The sequence below is a fragment of the Kwoniella bestiolae genome, chromosome 2, assembly GCF_000512585.2.
Source record: "Kwoniella bestiolae CBS 10118 chromosome 2, complete sequence".
NCBI lineage: Eukaryota > Fungi > Basidiomycota > Tremellomycetes > Tremellales > Cryptococcaceae > Kwoniella > Kwoniella bestiolae.
This window is the reverse complement of record NC_089242.1, coordinates 3558391-3574743: the sequence shown is the minus strand read 5'-3', so window position 1 is coordinate 3574743 and position 16353 is coordinate 3558391. Positions and strand designations below refer to the sequence as shown.

Here is a 16353-nt window from a genome sequence, read left to right as displayed (position 1 = left end):
GATACTATCATTTTGACGCTTTCCAGACGCATCTAAGGTTCCTGGGTTATCTGAAAGTTTTGTCGAAATCAACCATCTACATAAGTGAGACTTCCACCCTCAAGCCCTTCAATTCCGATCTAACGACTCTACCATCCTTGACTATTCCTTTGACGTACTTATGCGGATCGTTGAAGATACCCACATCTTCCAGTGGGTTCGCAGACAGTAAGAGCAGATCTGCAAAAGCACCCTCGCGGATTATACCTATCTTGCCTTGCATATTAAGGACTTTGGCTGTAAATGTTAATGTCAACCGATCAGCGACTAGCCAGATGAGGTGTGAGAAACACGTAAACGTACCAGCATTAACCGTAGCATGCTTGATAACATCCCTACTAGGCAAAACCTTCTTCCTCAACTCAAACTCAGCCAATTGATTAGGTTGCATCGGTCCAAAACAATCCGTCCCATAGGCGATATTTACCCCAAGCTCATGCGCGCGTTTCAATACTTTATACCCACCATCGATAACAAGCTTCAACTTCTCCCGGGACTGTGGAGGGATCATAGCTTGGTATGGAGGTCTGGCGAGCAGTTCCTGTACGATCAATGTTGGAGTGAGGTGGACGCCCTTCTTAGCCATGAGTTTGAGGGTATCGTCGTCTAGGAGATGACCGTGTTCGATCCCGCCTATACCGGCTTCGATGGCGTTCCGAGCGGCGGGGCCGGTGAAGCAGTGTGCGGCTGGTTACTCGATATCAGCTGAGGTAGGGGCACAGAGGAAGCTCAGTGTCACCTACTGACTAGGGTACCTTTCTGCGATGTCGGGTATCAGATAACCATTAGCGATCTGCGAATGAGGAAGATCCACAAAGATGATCAGGGACCAGACCCTTCGACTCACCATCATTCGGACTACGTCGCAGATCGCTTTGATCTCTGCTACGGTGAACTGCTCGCTGTCCAATTTGTCGGTCGGACTAGCTACACCTCCTGAACTGCAAATCTTGATATGATCGGCTCCTGATGGTATGTAAGATCCCTCGTATCAGCTTCTGTTTCCTCCAAATTGCTCGAATGCAATGCAGGTCGAGCGGAGATTTCCCCAGAGCTTGGATAATTTACCGTTCATCATGATCTTTCTAGCAGCTCTTGTACATTCGTCCACTACGTTCAGTATCGTACCATCAGTCATGTTTTGATGAGGTGACAAGGTGAGATGGTCACTGACCACCATCAACAATACAGCTTGATCCATCTCCACCTACTCCACCCGAGCAGCAACCAGTGATAGGCTTATCGAGATCCACGCCATCATCCCCGTGTCCACCTGATTGCGACATCAGGGGACCTCCCTGAAAGATCCTCGGACCGGGTATCAACCACTGTTCGGTGGCGTTCTTGTAATGTCGATTGGCACCGCCCACGTCTCTTACAGTGGTAAATCCTCGCCAGAGCATTCCTGATATTGGGTCAAACTCATACCGTAAGAACGAACAAATGGATGAATGATGAATGCACGGCGATAAGAGAGCTTCTGTGATGCGAATACATGCAAACGAGGGGGGCGCTCACCTTTCAAGACGTATTGAGTAGCCAGAGCAGTCTCTGTATCGGAACGAGGTCTCATCTGTCCATTCTGCGTACAAAAATACCGAATCATTCAGCGGTGCTTTGCTCAGAGCTGGGACGAAACGTACCGGTGTGCCAGGAGTAATCGTGATGTGAGTGTGCACTGTTCACACATCATCTTGTTCAGCTGCATTCTCGCGTGTGACACCTGGGGCTCAATGCTTACCATCAATCAGACCGGGACTCAAGTACAGTCCTTCGGCATTCACGCTCTCCCATCCGGGTTCTTGCATGTGTTCTTTGAGCGATTTGGAGATAGATTCAATTTTACCTGCCTTGATTTTCACGGTCATGGACTTGAGGATTAACGAATTCTCTACATCGACAATGTTTACACCTGCCAATATTAAGTATCGGGTCAGTCAGACTTTCACTACTTACGTACTCATTCATTTCGCCGAATCGGGAGAACGGACAACGTCATGGACTTACCCACGAAGCTCATAGGCAGTTGTTCCGGTCTGATCCAAGGACGAGCAAGAATATCGTAGCTCTCTGGTACGGGGTACTGCACCCAGTGTTCAGGCTCCCAGTCGTACGGGGATGAGCTCTTCTGGGAGGCGTCTTGATCGATAAGCTCGAAATATCCGAGAGCAGAGGTGATGTTGGCTGTTGACATGATGGGTATGGCGGACTCAAGGATTGTATTGGGTCTGATGCTCAGGTATGCCCTATATAATGATGAGGCTCAGCTGTATAGAGCTAAAGTCGTGGGATCAAGACATGAATCCTGCAATGGAGGACGCTACTCGTATGTGAATCCAGGTTAGGGCATGGGTTTATCAAGATAGGCAAGTTCAATGGACCATGCGATCCGAATATGCCGTCATCGGATATGACCGATCCTCTGAGACTAACCTTATATTTGCTCTAGAGATATTTGATCGGCTGTTCTGTTTGTACGCGTCTGACACACAACATCGCATTCTTTCATTCATACAAACACGTTGTCAGACAAACAACAAGGAGTACAACAAAGCAGGACAGAAAAAACCTCTGCTAGCTCAATGGGCAGGAGCGCCCTTCGGAGTATCTCTCGGATCCGAATTCATTTCGGTGGCAATGTGTATAAATGTATATATCGTCATTGACGTTGATGAGGGTTCGACAATTATAAGAGAGGAAATCTTGGTTCGAATCCAAGGTAGGGGATATCGCTTTTTGCATTTTCAATGCATGTCTGGGCTCACTCCTTAAGCATGATTTGCATCAGCAGCCTTGATGGGATTGCTTTTTTGGTTCGATGCGAAGAGGAGAAACGGTGAATTCCTGTAGAGTACTGAGGTCGTATTCTAAAGGGCATCGGCAGTCTCGCAGTCAGGAAGACTTTGGTTGCACCTCTCTTATCCTTAAAATTTCCTCGCTGCTATGCTATCAGGCTTGTCGAAGCAATTGCCTTGGAGTGGCTAAGTGCCGGATGAAACACGCTGCCAGGGTGGTTTGGTTGTGCATTTTACTGTATACATTCCCTCAGATATCGCATTCTAAACCACACACACGGCTTTCCTCAAATTTCTCAACTTCTTTTTCCACAGATTTCTAAATCGTCATGTGGCCGGAACGCAATTGAAGGCAATTACACACATATGCATATACAAACCTCTGCTAGCTTAGCGGTTAGAGTGCCCTTCTGAGTGTTGGCTGGGCCCTACCCCACACATCGGTGGTATTTAGGCGAGTGCCATTGGTGTGATGGGCTCAGGTGTTGCGAAAGGAAAGCCTGGTTCGAGTCCAGGGCAGAGGAATGTCTTTTTCTTTCGCCAACCCATCCATACTTCTTGCCACCCATCGTAGATGTGAGGATATACGATATTGAAAAACACCTTTTTACCATTTGATATTCGGTTCGTCATCACCACGGAAAAAAGGTTATTCCCCAATCTGGAGTCGAACCAGATTCTTCCTCTTTGACAGTCGCCCACACACATCCGAAACCACACATCCGTACAATCCCTGACACATATAACCTTCCTGACGTTGAAGATCCTTTCAACCGTTAAGCTATCGGGGAGTCATCATTGTGAGAAATTAACTTTGAAAATTGAATATGAGTGTTGCGGGGGAACGGTATGTCAGCCTTCAAGGCGATGTCTAAGCGAAGTAGTAGTAGTTTGTGTGTTTCTGATGGAGAGCGTCAAGGTGTCAGAACGGTTTTGTATTGAATCATCCTACTACAATTCCGTACCGTGAAATTCCACCAGGGGTCCAGTAAATTCCCGCAATGGCGGAATGACAGTGATCCGGTCATCATCTCACTCGACGAGAAACGAATGTCAAAGTACCCCATCACCTCCTCAGCTGAACTCATTCACACATGCATCCCCCATCATCCTCACGATCAACAGGTGGCAAGCAACACAATCAACAGAGAAAAAGGTACGATCCATAGACCGCGTCCAGAGGAAATCGAATCCCCGTCTTCGCACCAGTGGCAATTGGTTATGGCACCATGTCGCCGGAGCGATGTCTTGAAGGCGCCCAACCTATTGCTGACCATGGGATGCACTCTGACCAACTATGCTATGGGCGCCAGGATCTTGTATGGTGAGGGGGTTAGCAGAGCTTTTGAGCGATCAGTGAGGCGTAGGGGCTGTAATTGTTATGAGCAGAGAGTGGGGAAGGGCGAAGCGGGGAGGAGACTTTGGAAATGGGGGATGAAAAGTGGGGGACGACGGAGAAAATTCAATTTGGGAAATTGCATTGAGGTGCAAAGAGACAAACAGACAATCCGTCATCATCGTGGCGTTGAGCCTTGTTGTGGGGAGAACGCGGGCTACTTTGTGTATATGGGGCGACTTTGACCATCAAAGTACAGTTGGTCTGGGCGTAAAAACAGGACAGGCCCGTATATGTATGTGTGTGGGTGTGTGCGCGTTGATGTTTGGGTTCTAGTGTAAATCGATTCTTTACCTAGAACTCAGGTTTCTGATTGATCTCTGTTTTAGCTTCTCTCCCATCACTGAGTAGAGCTGATTAGTCTGGTATACAGTCAGAACCGGTCCGAATAAGCTGCATGACGAAGCAGAGGTCAAAAAACACAATACACCTGGGGTGTTCGACCACCCATCTCCCGTCTAAACGACTTATTTACCCCCACCATTATACCAGTAGCACTCGCTTGTGAGATAACCAGCAGGACTTCTTGAGGCAGGGGACCCAAAGGCATCGATGAGTTGACAAGGGCGCTCTAACGCTTGAGCTACAGGTGTGTTTTCTGTGGACGTGGAGCTGTCTGTAGGGATCATAACGGGTAACCATCGAGGAACGGATGCAGCTTTACCAATGGTAAGTAGTTCAGGTGAGCAAACGATGAAGTGTCACCATGGGTCGCGGTCGATGGTCTGAGTTTTCACGTGAGTATGTGATTATCGTAGTGATCACCGTGACCCTCCAGCATCTCTGTTAGCACAAAACGACGTCTTGTCATTCCTATCTGCTCTGATGACTTTGAGCATTATCACCGCTCCAGGTGATCGTTGATGCGATCAAAGTGACGTATTTTCTCAGGAACCAAATTACCAATTTAATGTCGAAGTGTCGAATTCGACTGTGAAATCCAATTGTTGGGTGGCGAGTCTTGTGGCATGACGTCATTACGTCATTTGCCATTGATCGTCCTTTGATTAGCGTCAATTCAGTTCATCCATATATAAACAACCCAGTATTTTCCAAGACATTCTCTATCGGCCCCACTGTTCATCTACTCACACATTCAAGCAACTTATACTCATCTATTTTGTCAAGCACATCCATCTTGCCACCCAAATAACAATTATTCAAAATGGGATTATTCGGATCATCAGACCCTACTGTCAAGGCGGAGAAGGCCATCGCCAAAGGTGAGTAGGAGATGCTTGCGTCGTTTGTGTGTCGGACGTTCACAGAGTCACCTGTTATCCCTTTGTCACCTCGTGGAGCGAATTTATGTTGATTCTCAATGGCTATCGCAGAGGCCAAAGTTGAAGACAAGCAACTACGACAAGCTGAGAAGGACTTGGCCCACGCCGAGAAATCAGAGGCTAAGGCTGCTAAAGCCGAAGTGAAGGCTCATCATGCTCAAGAGAAGGCTGCCAAGGTCGAGCAGAAGATGGCTGCTGCCTTGAACAAAGCTACTCATAGTGAGTATTATTGTCTTCATTTGCCTTTTCTTCCTGCATCAACACAATCTGTCACGTCTCACGCCCTTGATTGCATCACCCTCTATCGTCCAATCGGAGTATTATGGCTGATTGGTACGTCGTCCCTTCAGAACACGATGACTCTGTAAACCACGCCAACGCTTCCGTCAATGATGTCAACCGAACCTCCAGCGAGCACTCCCGAATATCTCAGGAAGTCGCGCAGAAGAAAGCCGCTTTGGAAAACCTTACTTCGCAGGTGAGTCTGCCCTCTCAATGGCAACAATGCCGCTGTTTTCTTTCAATCAGACCTCTCGATCGCTAACAGCAACTCCCGAATCTAGCACCACGCTCACGAGCAGACCCGAGACTCGAAACTCAAGGAGTTACATCAACAGCCAGCCACCACAGCTAGCAACGTAACCAACGATCTCCGAACCGGCGAGCATGTGACTCCACAGGGCGGTGTCAACCAGACCGGTGCTGCCGGCAACGGTGCTTTGGATCAGACTCAGGCTAACGCTGCTGGTGTGCAAGCCGGATCTGGTGCCGGAGGGTACGGTGCTCCAGGTGCGGGAACCGGTGGTGCAGGTTACGGAGCTGAGACCAACGCTGCTCAGGGAGCTGGGTACGGTCAAGGTGGCGTGACTGATGGTCAACGAACTGCCGATGCCGTCAGACGATTATAGGTGCTGGCAGACTGTCGAGGTTTAGAAGTATCGGTATTTTGTTTTGTAGGAAGATCCGTCTATCAGTATGCATGTAGCGATTAATACATCCCGCTAAGTTCTGTGGCGTGTTGAGAGGATAACACTTTATTATGCTTCTTGAACGAGACTACCATCATGAACAAGTAAGGCGAGAATCTGCGCATTCATGAGGCTAGTCAGATCTAATGGCCATATGAGTAACTCAGCAACTTCATTCATTGCGCAAAGTTTGAATTATTGACCCATGAGTGTGACTATCGACATAATGCATATAACTGATAACAAAGCTACATATAACTATTCAAGCGAGTAAAAACTGATACGTTTGTAACCCAGAATTCCGTTATTTTTCCATTTCGAGTTGCGAAGGGACCCTATCCGATATAAAATAGATAGAGAAAGTTGAATAGCTCAGCGAGAGATTTAAGCCTTCTCGATTCTCTCGATTTGGTCCTTCTCGGCTGACTCGTACATCTCCTCCTCTCCTCTGGGAGCGTATCCGAGAGCACCTACAGCAGCACCAGGTACGACACCGCCAGCGGCAGCCTCGACTTCTCGTTCGATGTCGCTGGTGGCGGGTACACCGAATCGTCGGCCATCTTGGTTCCAGATGTAGACGGCCCAGAGAGCGATGTAGATGAAACAGGGGACGACGAGGTAGTAAGAGGTTCGAGTGCTGAATTTATCGGCGATAGCTCCTTGGATAGGAGGGAAGACGGCACCACCACTGACACCCATCTACAGTAGGAATGACTCATCAGCATATGCTCATTGTCGCTGAAGAAAGAAGAGAAGCACTCACAACAAGCAAGGCAGCAGCTCGTCGGGTGTGTCGACCGAGACCAGAGGTACCCAAGACGAAGATACATGGGTACATGATGGACTCGAAGAACATGACCAACATCAAGCAGATGACACCGCTCATTCCGTGAAGAGAACCGATGAGGAGGGATAGCAAGGCGCACATGACGGCGTAGATGCAGAGGAGGACTGGGGCGGAGATGACAGCGAGGAGGGCGGTTCCGACGAATCGACCGACGGTGAAGATGATGAGGGCGTAGGAGAGCAATTGAGAACCCTTTGAATCGGCGATGTGGGCGTTCTCAGCGGTGTAGTTGAGGAAGAAAGATCCAATGGTAACTTGAGCACCGACGTAGAGGAACTGAGCGACGAATCCGGTGATGGCTCGGTATTGCTTGTAGAAAGGTTGGGCGGCTTTGGTGTCGGCACCCTGGGACTCGGCGAGAGCCTCAGCTTCGGCTTGAAGGGCTTCTTCGGATACTTCGGGAAGCTTGGTGAGGATGAAAGCGAGGGCGACGAGCATACCCATACCGGATACGGCGAGATAGACCCATTGAACGTTGTTGAGGTTGTTCTTGTTCTCCTCAGAGAAGAAGTACTTGGAAGCGATCAAGGGCCCAGTGAAAGAAGCGACACCGTTGAAAGATTGGGAGAATTGTAGTCGGAAGTTGGCAACGTTGTGAGGGGGCATGACGGAGACGTAAGAGTTGGCAGCGACTTCGAGGGTAGCGAGACCACAGGCAATCACAGCGGTACAGATGACGAAACCGCCGAAAATCGCTTGAGGGTTCTTGGTGTTGACGGAGAATTTGGCGACGGGCCAGAACAAGATCGCACCCAAGGAGTAGAGAGAGAGACCCATGACGATGGCCGTCTTGTATCCTCGTCGTTTCAACACTTCACCGGCGACAGGGGAGAAACTGTTGAAGATATTACAGTCAGTGGATATAGAGGTAGGATGGATCGGATCGAATGCCACTCACGCAAAGTAACCAATACCGAAATAAGCGACCTGAAGACCAGTTGATTGAAGCTTGGTGATACCCAAGACGTTTTGGAAGTGCTTGTTGAGCACATCAAGGAGACCGTAGGCGAAACCCCACAAGAAGAAAAGGGAGGTGACGAGGATGAAAGCCCAGACTGTGGAGGCGGTTGAAATCAGCAGCAGTATGGAGAATGCGGATCTGAGGAGGTACTACTCACGGTACTCTCTCCTGATGAAACCGTGTCGGAGTGGGTTACCACCACTGCCGCCTGCGACTACTGCACCACCGGCCATTGTTGCTGTTGGTTATAGGTAAAAGGGGTTAAAGGAAGATTTACTATGAGGGAGGGAGGTAGTTAAATGAGGATGAAGAGGATTTGTGGGGAAGAGAAATTAGAATTCGAAGAATACAAATCCCCCCTATTTATACCTTCTTTTTCTCAGTGGATCATCTCGAGAAAAGAGGACGATACCCCCTCATGGTCCCCAGTTTGCCGGAGATCGCGCCAGCTGAAGACCCATGGGGCAAGGAACGTCAAGACGTTACCCACAATTGTCTAGCTCTTCTTCTCGTCTATCCCTAGCTTCCCTTTCCAGGAACCATTTGGGGCCGGTTCACCTGAGGAACAGCAAGATATTTCGCTTCGGGAGGCAGATCAGAGGATGTCTCAGCGGGAGTATGTAAAAATAAAACTTGGCAAGGGGGTGAAAAGTGAAAAGGTACCGCTAGATGAGGTCGGAGGCGTCGATCTCCCGGCGGATTCACATTTCCTGGGGCAAGAGTTGAGGTCAAAGGAACGGGGAGGGTGTAACGTACGTTCCAAGGACTTGCGGCATCTGCTTTAGCGAGGTATTGGTCATTTCGTCACTCCACCTTGTCCAAAAGGATTAAAACGGGAATGCCGCCGGGGTACGATGCGTCAAGTACGTATTCAGAGTGAAAAAACCAAAAAGATGTCTACGACTTCGCTTGAAATTTGGTTTTTCGGTTATTGTTTTACCCTCCGATCGAGTCGCAGTTACCCAGAGAGGTAAAAAAACAAGGAAAAACACCTATTTCCAGTAATTCGTTACCGCCGGCTTCTGTTCCCATGCACTGAAACCGATCAATCTATCTCCCTAGATCCCATCAGGCTACAGTCTCAGGAAGCGATCTGTACAGTCTGTCGACGATCAGAGAGGTGTTGAGCACTATGAGAGACAACTCCAACGAACCGTGATGCACTCATCAATGACCAGAGTCTTCATGATTCAATTTTGTATAGTGCAGTCAGCTGACCAGGCTAGTGGAGTGTTCCAAAAATCGTATCTGTGTTTTAGCTCAGCAGAGTAAAATTAATTAGAAATTAAAACGGGGTTCCAGCGCACTTCATCATTCCAAATTCGTACTATACGGCACGCACTCTTTTGATCGTCCCGATGTAATCGCACTCCTCGCACTACAGAGCAAACTCACTTTGCGACAGAATTAAGGATTCACCTCGTAACGTGCCTGCTGTGGTACGAAACAACGAATCACGAGATCTAGGTCTCACTTAACTCAGGTCGAGGGGAGTCGTACATAATCAAATTACGAGAATATGCCATCCCCTCCACTCCGATGTCGGAAAACCAGAGGGCTCCTGCATCTCCAGACTGGGTTCCCTCGATGCCCCGCTGCGCTGAATCAGACCACCACCAACGGGATTCGTAATTTCTGCCAGCTTTTTGGTTTTTTTTTTGGTCGGCCAAAGTACGAAACATTTGGGATGGCAGCGAGTCATACCAAATTCGCAGAGGTGAAAAACCAAATACAAAGCACTTGCTGGGGGTTTGCGATGTCTCAATTTGTCATTTGGTTTTTGGTCTGGATCCTGGTTTGATGGGACAGACTTGGATTGTCGCTGTTGTTCGAGTCCGAGCTGTCCTTCCCGTCCCCTCTTTATGGTTATGGGCATGGCCTGTGTAATATTCCCTCGAACATGTCTAGTCGAGGTCGATTGTAAGAGCAACCTCTCTATCCTCGTTGTTCTGTTATAAACCCGCAATCTCATTCGCGAAGCAGTCGGGAGTAGTTTTGTATATAGCTCGCAGATTTGATTCACCTCGGAACCGCACTTGAGACTTCCTGTACATCTCACTGCCACGTATCTACCGACTGTTCCCCGCCCCACTATGTATCTGCGACATTCTCAATCAACGTGTCTGGCGCCAAATAACAAGTGGGAGGCAAGATCATAAGTCTCCATCTCTGTGATGCGGTCACATGCCACGATCTCAGAACGTGGAAAGCACGCTCTACAAGCCTGCTCCTCCTTCACTCTCCAGTATTCCAGTATTTGCCCATCTCGATCGATCGTTGCCCCAGTGGAGGCCCATCAGACAGATGTCATCGCCCAGATATTTTCGGTCAACATTTCTAAAGATAGTAACAATCCTATGTACTGTTTGATCCGGAAGCCGGTTTTGCCGAGACATCGAATGTCATGACAAACGGTGTGAGGTACTAACCTGTACGAGTGGTCTTAGCTTCACTGGTTTGGTCATAAGCAATGAAGACTTACCGTATACAGCTCATGTTGATGCGATACATCCCCGATCGAGTATGCTATGCTTACTGGAACCAGAGGTACTAAGCTAGGTGTTCGTAATCTCCATGTTGTGCGATCGTTGATTCATCTCATGTTTGAGTCATGGTCCATGCAGTACATCTTCGTCAGACCGCTGACGTACGATGACGCTGTGCTCATGTTCATGCTCATGTACACTCTCGATCTGACATCTGACATAGCACCCATCTCAACAAGTCAAGATGCATATCTCGTACAGAGTATATAAGGCATCTTCCTGTTCACTTGCCTGTCTATCCGATCAACTAATCATTCTTTCATTATCCACGAATAGCAAACAATAACAATGAAGACATCATCAGCTCTCGCCCTCACCCTCGCCCTCGCAGGGACCGCATCCGCCAACCCAATTGTCAGATCGAGCAAATGGAAGAGAGCCAATCTACAAGGTCTGGACTTTGAGATGTGAGTGGCCTTTTACTTCAATCCACCACAATTAACATGCTAACCCTCTACACCTGCTACACCCGAACAGTATCAACCTTGCTCGGAACCTCGAATCACTCGAGTTGAACTACTGGAACCAAGGTCTCAAGAATTTCACAGACGATGATTTCAACAATGCGGGATATCAGGGGTTCAGGCAATACCTTGAATTGTTCAGAGATCAGGAGATCGCTCATTTCACTGTACTCAAGTGAGTTTAATCCCTCCCCTTCCCTTTGTCTGACACCTCGTGTTTCGCCATCACACCCTACCTCAGTCTCGAGTTGAAATATCAAAACGAAGGACTTAATGCTGATTTGATCTCTCTGCATTTCTTAGTGAAGCCGCAGGCGAAGGTTTCGAGAACTGCACATACACTTTCCCAGTGACCACACCGTACGATCTTCTCGCTGTCGGTCAGGTAGTTACTACAGTAGGTGAAGGAGCTTTCATCGGAGGTATTGCGAGTGAGTGACCCCCGTCTTCTCTCGATCGGGAACCCCTTTCGTTGTTGACCAGTCATTCTTCCTGATTAGACCTCACCGATAGTCCTTCTAGACAAACGGGAGGTGCCATCATTGGTAATGAGGCGAGACAGAACTCCTTGTTGAGACAATACTTGGGTCTTGACTATTTCAATGGTAAGCTCTCTCTTATCCTCTCCTTCATCTCCCGGTCAACGTCAACTGATGAGGTTTTACCCAATTAGCGGTCAACTTCGATACCCCCTTAACCGCCTCCCAGGCCTACTCGCTCGCAGCGCCCTTCTTGAACTGCCCCTCGTCCAACCCACCAATCAAATTCCACAAGATCCCACCTCTCATGGCCAACTTCACGAGCGGTTCGACCCCCCACAGCCCAGGTGACGAAATCTCCATTATGTGGGATTCGTCGTCCGTTTACTTAGGCGAAGATGTGCACATCACTTTCTTGGGCGATGTCTACTCGATCCCTCAACCTCTTACTCAGAATGGCGATGGGATGGGTACGACCACTTTGCCCCAGGGTATCAACGGTACTTCCATCTTGGTAGCTACCAACTTTGAAGGTGGGGGACCTATCCCTGATAAGCAGAACTTTGCTATTGGTTATGTCGTAGTTGCCTAGATTGGGCGTCACTCCGCTGTGACTGGATCGTCTAGTATCAAACGAAAGTTGGAAGTGAAAAAGGAAAAAGGACAATCGAGAAGTGTGAAGCTGTATCATTAGCTTAGTCTTATAGTCAGATCTGAATCATGTATCGATATTTTTGTCTGCGTCCCTGCGGGTAAGAATCAGTACTCATTGAACGTTCGAAGCTTTCCCAGATCCCTTGAGTTCCGATGCATAGGTAGATCCGATTAGATGTAAGGAGGACCGAGATAACCCCTGAATACAGTAGATAGAGCCTCGACCACTGCAAAGTCACAGATACATTAGCTGAGTGCGCTGATGGGCGGTCTGGGATTGAGGCTGATAGCGAAATAATGATGATAACTCACCCAACAATAAGACACCACCTCCGGGAGCAAGACGCAATACCTTGGGAGCGAAACCCTTGTACAAAGCACCCAAACCTTCAGTTTGCGCTACCTTGATGAGAGCGGGGTAGGTCCTGAGAATGAGACGTGATTCGTCAGCATTCGCAAGAACAGTCTCGGAGAGGAAAGAAAGAGCAATCTAAGGTGTCAACACATACCATTCTCCCGTGCCGTGTAACTGGATTCTAGACTTGACGACATCGACTGCATGGCGGAGGATGATCAGCAAGCTGCCTTCTGGTGCACTGGACAAATCATATAGATACGGTTAACTCACAAGGTGTGTTCAAAGCAGTACCGACGAAGCCACCAATAGTACCAGCGACCAGGTTGTTCAAAAGCTCGCCCTTCTTGTCCTGGAACGGCGATGACAGATTTAACAGCTTTTCATCAGTGTCCACAACATAAGCGTGCTATATCACACTCACAGTAGCCTTGGGCAATTGGCTCTTGACACCGAAGATGGCACCGAAGTAACCACCGTTCCACCACCAATGTCTCCAGAAGGTAGCTTCCATACCTTGGTATAGACTGTGAGATGGTAAAATCATGTCAGCATCTTGCGGCAGGTACATGATATGACCTTCATCTGATGTACACCCTTCGCCCGGCTTCCTTGCCCCTTTCATCCCTCCCAGCCCCGCTCAGCGCCCCCTTCGACTTGGATGCAGCGATCCCTCTGGGTCCTCTTTGACTTCACACCTGTTGCACCTCCCATTTCCTCCGACTCCGACGTCGCTGGATTGTCACACTCACCCCAATGGTCCACTAGTCTTGAAACTGTGCTTAACAACATCCAATGGTCCCTTGAAACTAGAGTTCTTGTCTTGTAATCTGATCTTGACTAATTCAAAGGGAGTAACGACGAAAGACTCGGTAGCACCTGCGAAACATCCCGTGAGGATGGCAAGGGATTGGGTGTTCTTTCGTTGACCGTTGTTGGTGAATACAGCTCCCCATGATGCTGAGTGATGATTTGGAATTCAGCACACGTGAAGTCTGGTTCTCGCTCAGAAATGGGGAGACTTACAGTTACCAGCGACTACATGGGTAAACACGGGATGAAGGATCCATCAGCACAAAGACCATATTGGGTAAGGATCACAATGAGAAAGTCACCACTCACACTTTACAGCTCGTTTGGGCGCTTCCATGAAAAGAGGAGGTAAGATACCTCTGTACAATCTACCTGGGCTATGAGCGTGAAAGAACGGAAAGGTGTCAGCTCTGCGCTTCCGTTCCTCTTGAACAGATAACACGCTTTTCACGTGTATATACCCCTCAGGAGTATCTATATATATGAGGTAGCATGATACACTCACCCTTCCTGAGCTACGATGTTCTTGAAGGTCTGTACCATACCAGTACTGGTCTTGGCAGTATCGAGCTGTTGTCTCGTCTTGACCACATCAAGGGGGTATAGGAGCTATGGGACAAGTAACATCAGTAAATCCGACTGTCCTGCTGCTTCACCTTCACGTGTAGAGACAGATACTAACCAACAATTCGGTACATCCTATTCACCCGTCAAGGCAATCAGCTTAGGACAACTAACTCGTCAAACCGAATAAGGAGTGGACTCACCTGCAATAGCACCGGATGCAAAGGTGTATGCGAAGGGCAAAGCTAATACGGAAATATCATCAGCATATGACAGGTATAGAAGGTGTGACGGTGTGAGCACACGACCAGTCACTACTGGTCCACTCACGGATTGGCTTTTTCAGCTCAGCGACGGGTTTGGTGTTAGCGGCTGCTGCGGACATTTTGATGGCTATTTATGTATTTGTTCTACTGTATTATTCTATGTTTCTATGATGATCCGACGATGCAAGACTCTAAACCCAGACAAAGACCAAGATGGATGGAGCGAAGAGACAGAAGCAATTGAACCGAATGACAGAATGATTATCTAAACGAGGTTGATAGGTTGATAAGATATTCTTATTCGTCGTTGATACCTCGTTTTTCTGATTGCACCATTTACTACTTACCGTAACGGGGGCAATTCAATTCCGATGCATACACATATACATGGTTTAGTTTCGGACTGTCGGCACGATCACCGAGTTGCAACGGACTTAATCTGGTAACCTCATTTAATTTAATTGTCTGATCATCCCCGACTGAGCTCCTCTCTCACATCGGATATATATACTCTTTTGATTGTCCATTCATATATTCATATGGTTTCGTCTTCATAAAGACATAGCATATCTCTATATACCCATATAAAAGCATTCAAAACAACTATGTCAACATGGTTGCTGCTGCAAGAAGCGAAAGCAAAGAAAAGAAAAGAAAAGAAAAGAAATTAAATTATTGTCCAATATTTTATCCGCAAGTTCATACTATAGCTATAGCAAGACTAGAATTATTTGGTTCTTAGTATAAGAAGAGAAAACCTATTGTCCTTTCGATAATCGATGACCTATCACCTGTACTGAGATACCCTAAATACCTATGGACGAGGGGTGTAGTCTACGATGCTGGGTAGACATACACCGTCTGATGATAAGGTGAATCCGGCTTTACATGAGTGGACTGTGAGTGATAGCGACGGATTAGCACAGATGGTTCTGGTTTCGATGAAAGAGAGAGGACCACTCACCATTACATTGTCCGATGGCACATGATACTGATAATACTCCTGGAATGGCGGTACAGTCTTGACCGGTACTATGTATCTCATCTAATCAGCATATGGAGTCTGTAATGAAGAACCATGTACTTACCCGAGAGTAGCACATCCACCACAAGAATATAGATCTTCTTTAGGTGAGATACTAATTAGGACTGTCAGCTGATCCCACTTGAATCACATGCGAGAAGGAAGAAAGGATTTGTGAAGATAACATACCATTCATACGGAGTATCCGCCGATGCACTCTGCAACTCGAAGGAAGTCATAGGCGAGATGGGACAAGCGATTTGTTGAGAGAGACATCGGGTCAGATCTTCGCCTGAACCTAGTACGACTGGTCCGGTGAAGATGGGTGCCTGCTGTCCTCATCCAACGACATCAGCTCCAGCTCCAGCCAAAGACATATATTGGTGTATGACAAAGGAGTCCGAGCTGATAACATCTCGAATAAAAATGAACTCACAATTTTTCGTCTGACGATACCACTAGCAGAGGGGGAGGGTCTAGCGCTCTCGTCGGCAGATGGGTGATATCGCTGATGGTCCGCGTGCCATCTTTTGGCCAAGCCTTCTTGGTCGTTTATCGTTGGTGTGGGTAGAGCGAGGACGAAGGTGGATAAGGAAAGGACAGAGAGGGTGATGAATTTGGTGAATAACATTGTGAATTTGGTTTTTGGTGTGAGGGGAGATCAAGATGGTTTGTCTGTGTTGAGGTTGACGGGGGTTGATGATGGGGTTATTGTGCTTTATGAGTTGTGGATGATAAGAGGTGAGGGGATGAAGCTGACGAGAGGAAGAGAGAGGTATAAGGGATATTTGGATCCAAGATGGGTTCAAATGAATGTCTAAAGTTGATTATAGGGAACAGATGATGATCCTTTACTATCTTATGGAGATGTACTCGATATGGTATGGGAAAAAGAGAAT

At 47.8% G+C, this 16353-nt stretch overlaps 6 protein-coding genes across 6 annotated transcripts; 2 read left to right on the top strand and 4 right to left on the bottom strand.

Annotated features, from left to right (window-relative positions):
• Positions 1-76: 76 nt before the first annotated feature.
• I302_104486 (uncharacterized protein) lies at positions 77-2233 on the bottom strand (the record flags this gene model as incomplete). The annotated part of the gene is made up of 10 exons (XM_065869890.1): positions 77-276; positions 343-726; positions 783-798; positions 887-1005; positions 1108-1149; positions 1214-1444; positions 1558-1621; positions 1683-1717; positions 1781-1951; positions 2047-2233. The coding sequence occupies 10 exons, from the start codon at positions 2231-2233 to the stop codon at positions 77-79; spliced, it is 1449 nt and encodes a 482-aa protein (XP_065725962.1).
• A 3162-nt stretch (positions 2234-5395) lies between these two features.
• Positions 5396-6421, top strand: I302_104485 (uncharacterized protein; the record flags this gene model as incomplete). The annotated part of the gene is made up of 4 exons (XM_019189840.1): positions 5396-5453; positions 5565-5732; positions 5864-5991; positions 6077-6421. The coding sequence occupies 4 exons, from the start codon at positions 5396-5398 to the stop codon at positions 6419-6421; spliced, it is 699 nt and encodes a 232-aa protein (XP_019049402.1).
• A 444-nt stretch (positions 6422-6865) lies between these two features.
• I302_104484 (uncharacterized protein) lies at positions 6866-8522 on the bottom strand (the record flags this gene model as incomplete). The annotated part of the gene is made up of 4 exons (XM_019189839.1): positions 6866-7180; positions 7245-8163; positions 8227-8383; positions 8447-8522. 4 exons carry the CDS (start codon positions 8520-8522, stop codon positions 6866-6868), a joined length of 1467 nt encoding a protein of 488 aa, XP_019049401.1.
• Positions 8523-11123: 2601 nt separating this feature from the next.
• I302_104483 (uncharacterized protein) lies at positions 11124-12370 on the top strand (the record flags this gene model as incomplete). Its single annotated transcript, XM_019189838.1, has 5 exons — positions 11124-11242; positions 11313-11474; positions 11603-11730; positions 11800-11904; positions 11973-12370. 5 exons carry the CDS (start codon positions 11124-11126, stop codon positions 12368-12370), a joined length of 912 nt encoding a protein of 303 aa, XP_019049400.1.
• Positions 12371-12603: 233 nt separating this feature from the next.
• Positions 12604-14549, bottom strand: I302_104482 (uncharacterized protein; the record flags this gene model as incomplete). The annotated part of the gene is made up of 12 exons (XM_065869889.1): positions 12604-12659; positions 12745-12857; positions 12942-12987; positions 13061-13139; positions 13212-13314; positions 13540-13747; positions 13814-13825; positions 13910-13977; positions 14106-14209; positions 14283-14299; positions 14368-14409; positions 14495-14549. 12 exons carry the CDS (start codon positions 14547-14549, stop codon positions 12604-12606), a joined length of 903 nt encoding a protein of 300 aa, XP_065725961.1.
• Positions 14550-15244: 695 nt separating this feature from the next.
• On the bottom strand, positions 15245-16085 carry I302_104481 (uncharacterized protein; the record flags this gene model as incomplete). Its single annotated transcript, XM_019189836.1, has 5 exons — positions 15245-15327; positions 15395-15462; positions 15519-15569; positions 15644-15786; positions 15891-16085. The coding sequence occupies 5 exons, from the start codon at positions 16083-16085 to the stop codon at positions 15245-15247; spliced, it is 540 nt and encodes a 179-aa protein (XP_019049398.1).
• Positions 16086-16353: the final 268 nt, after the last annotated feature.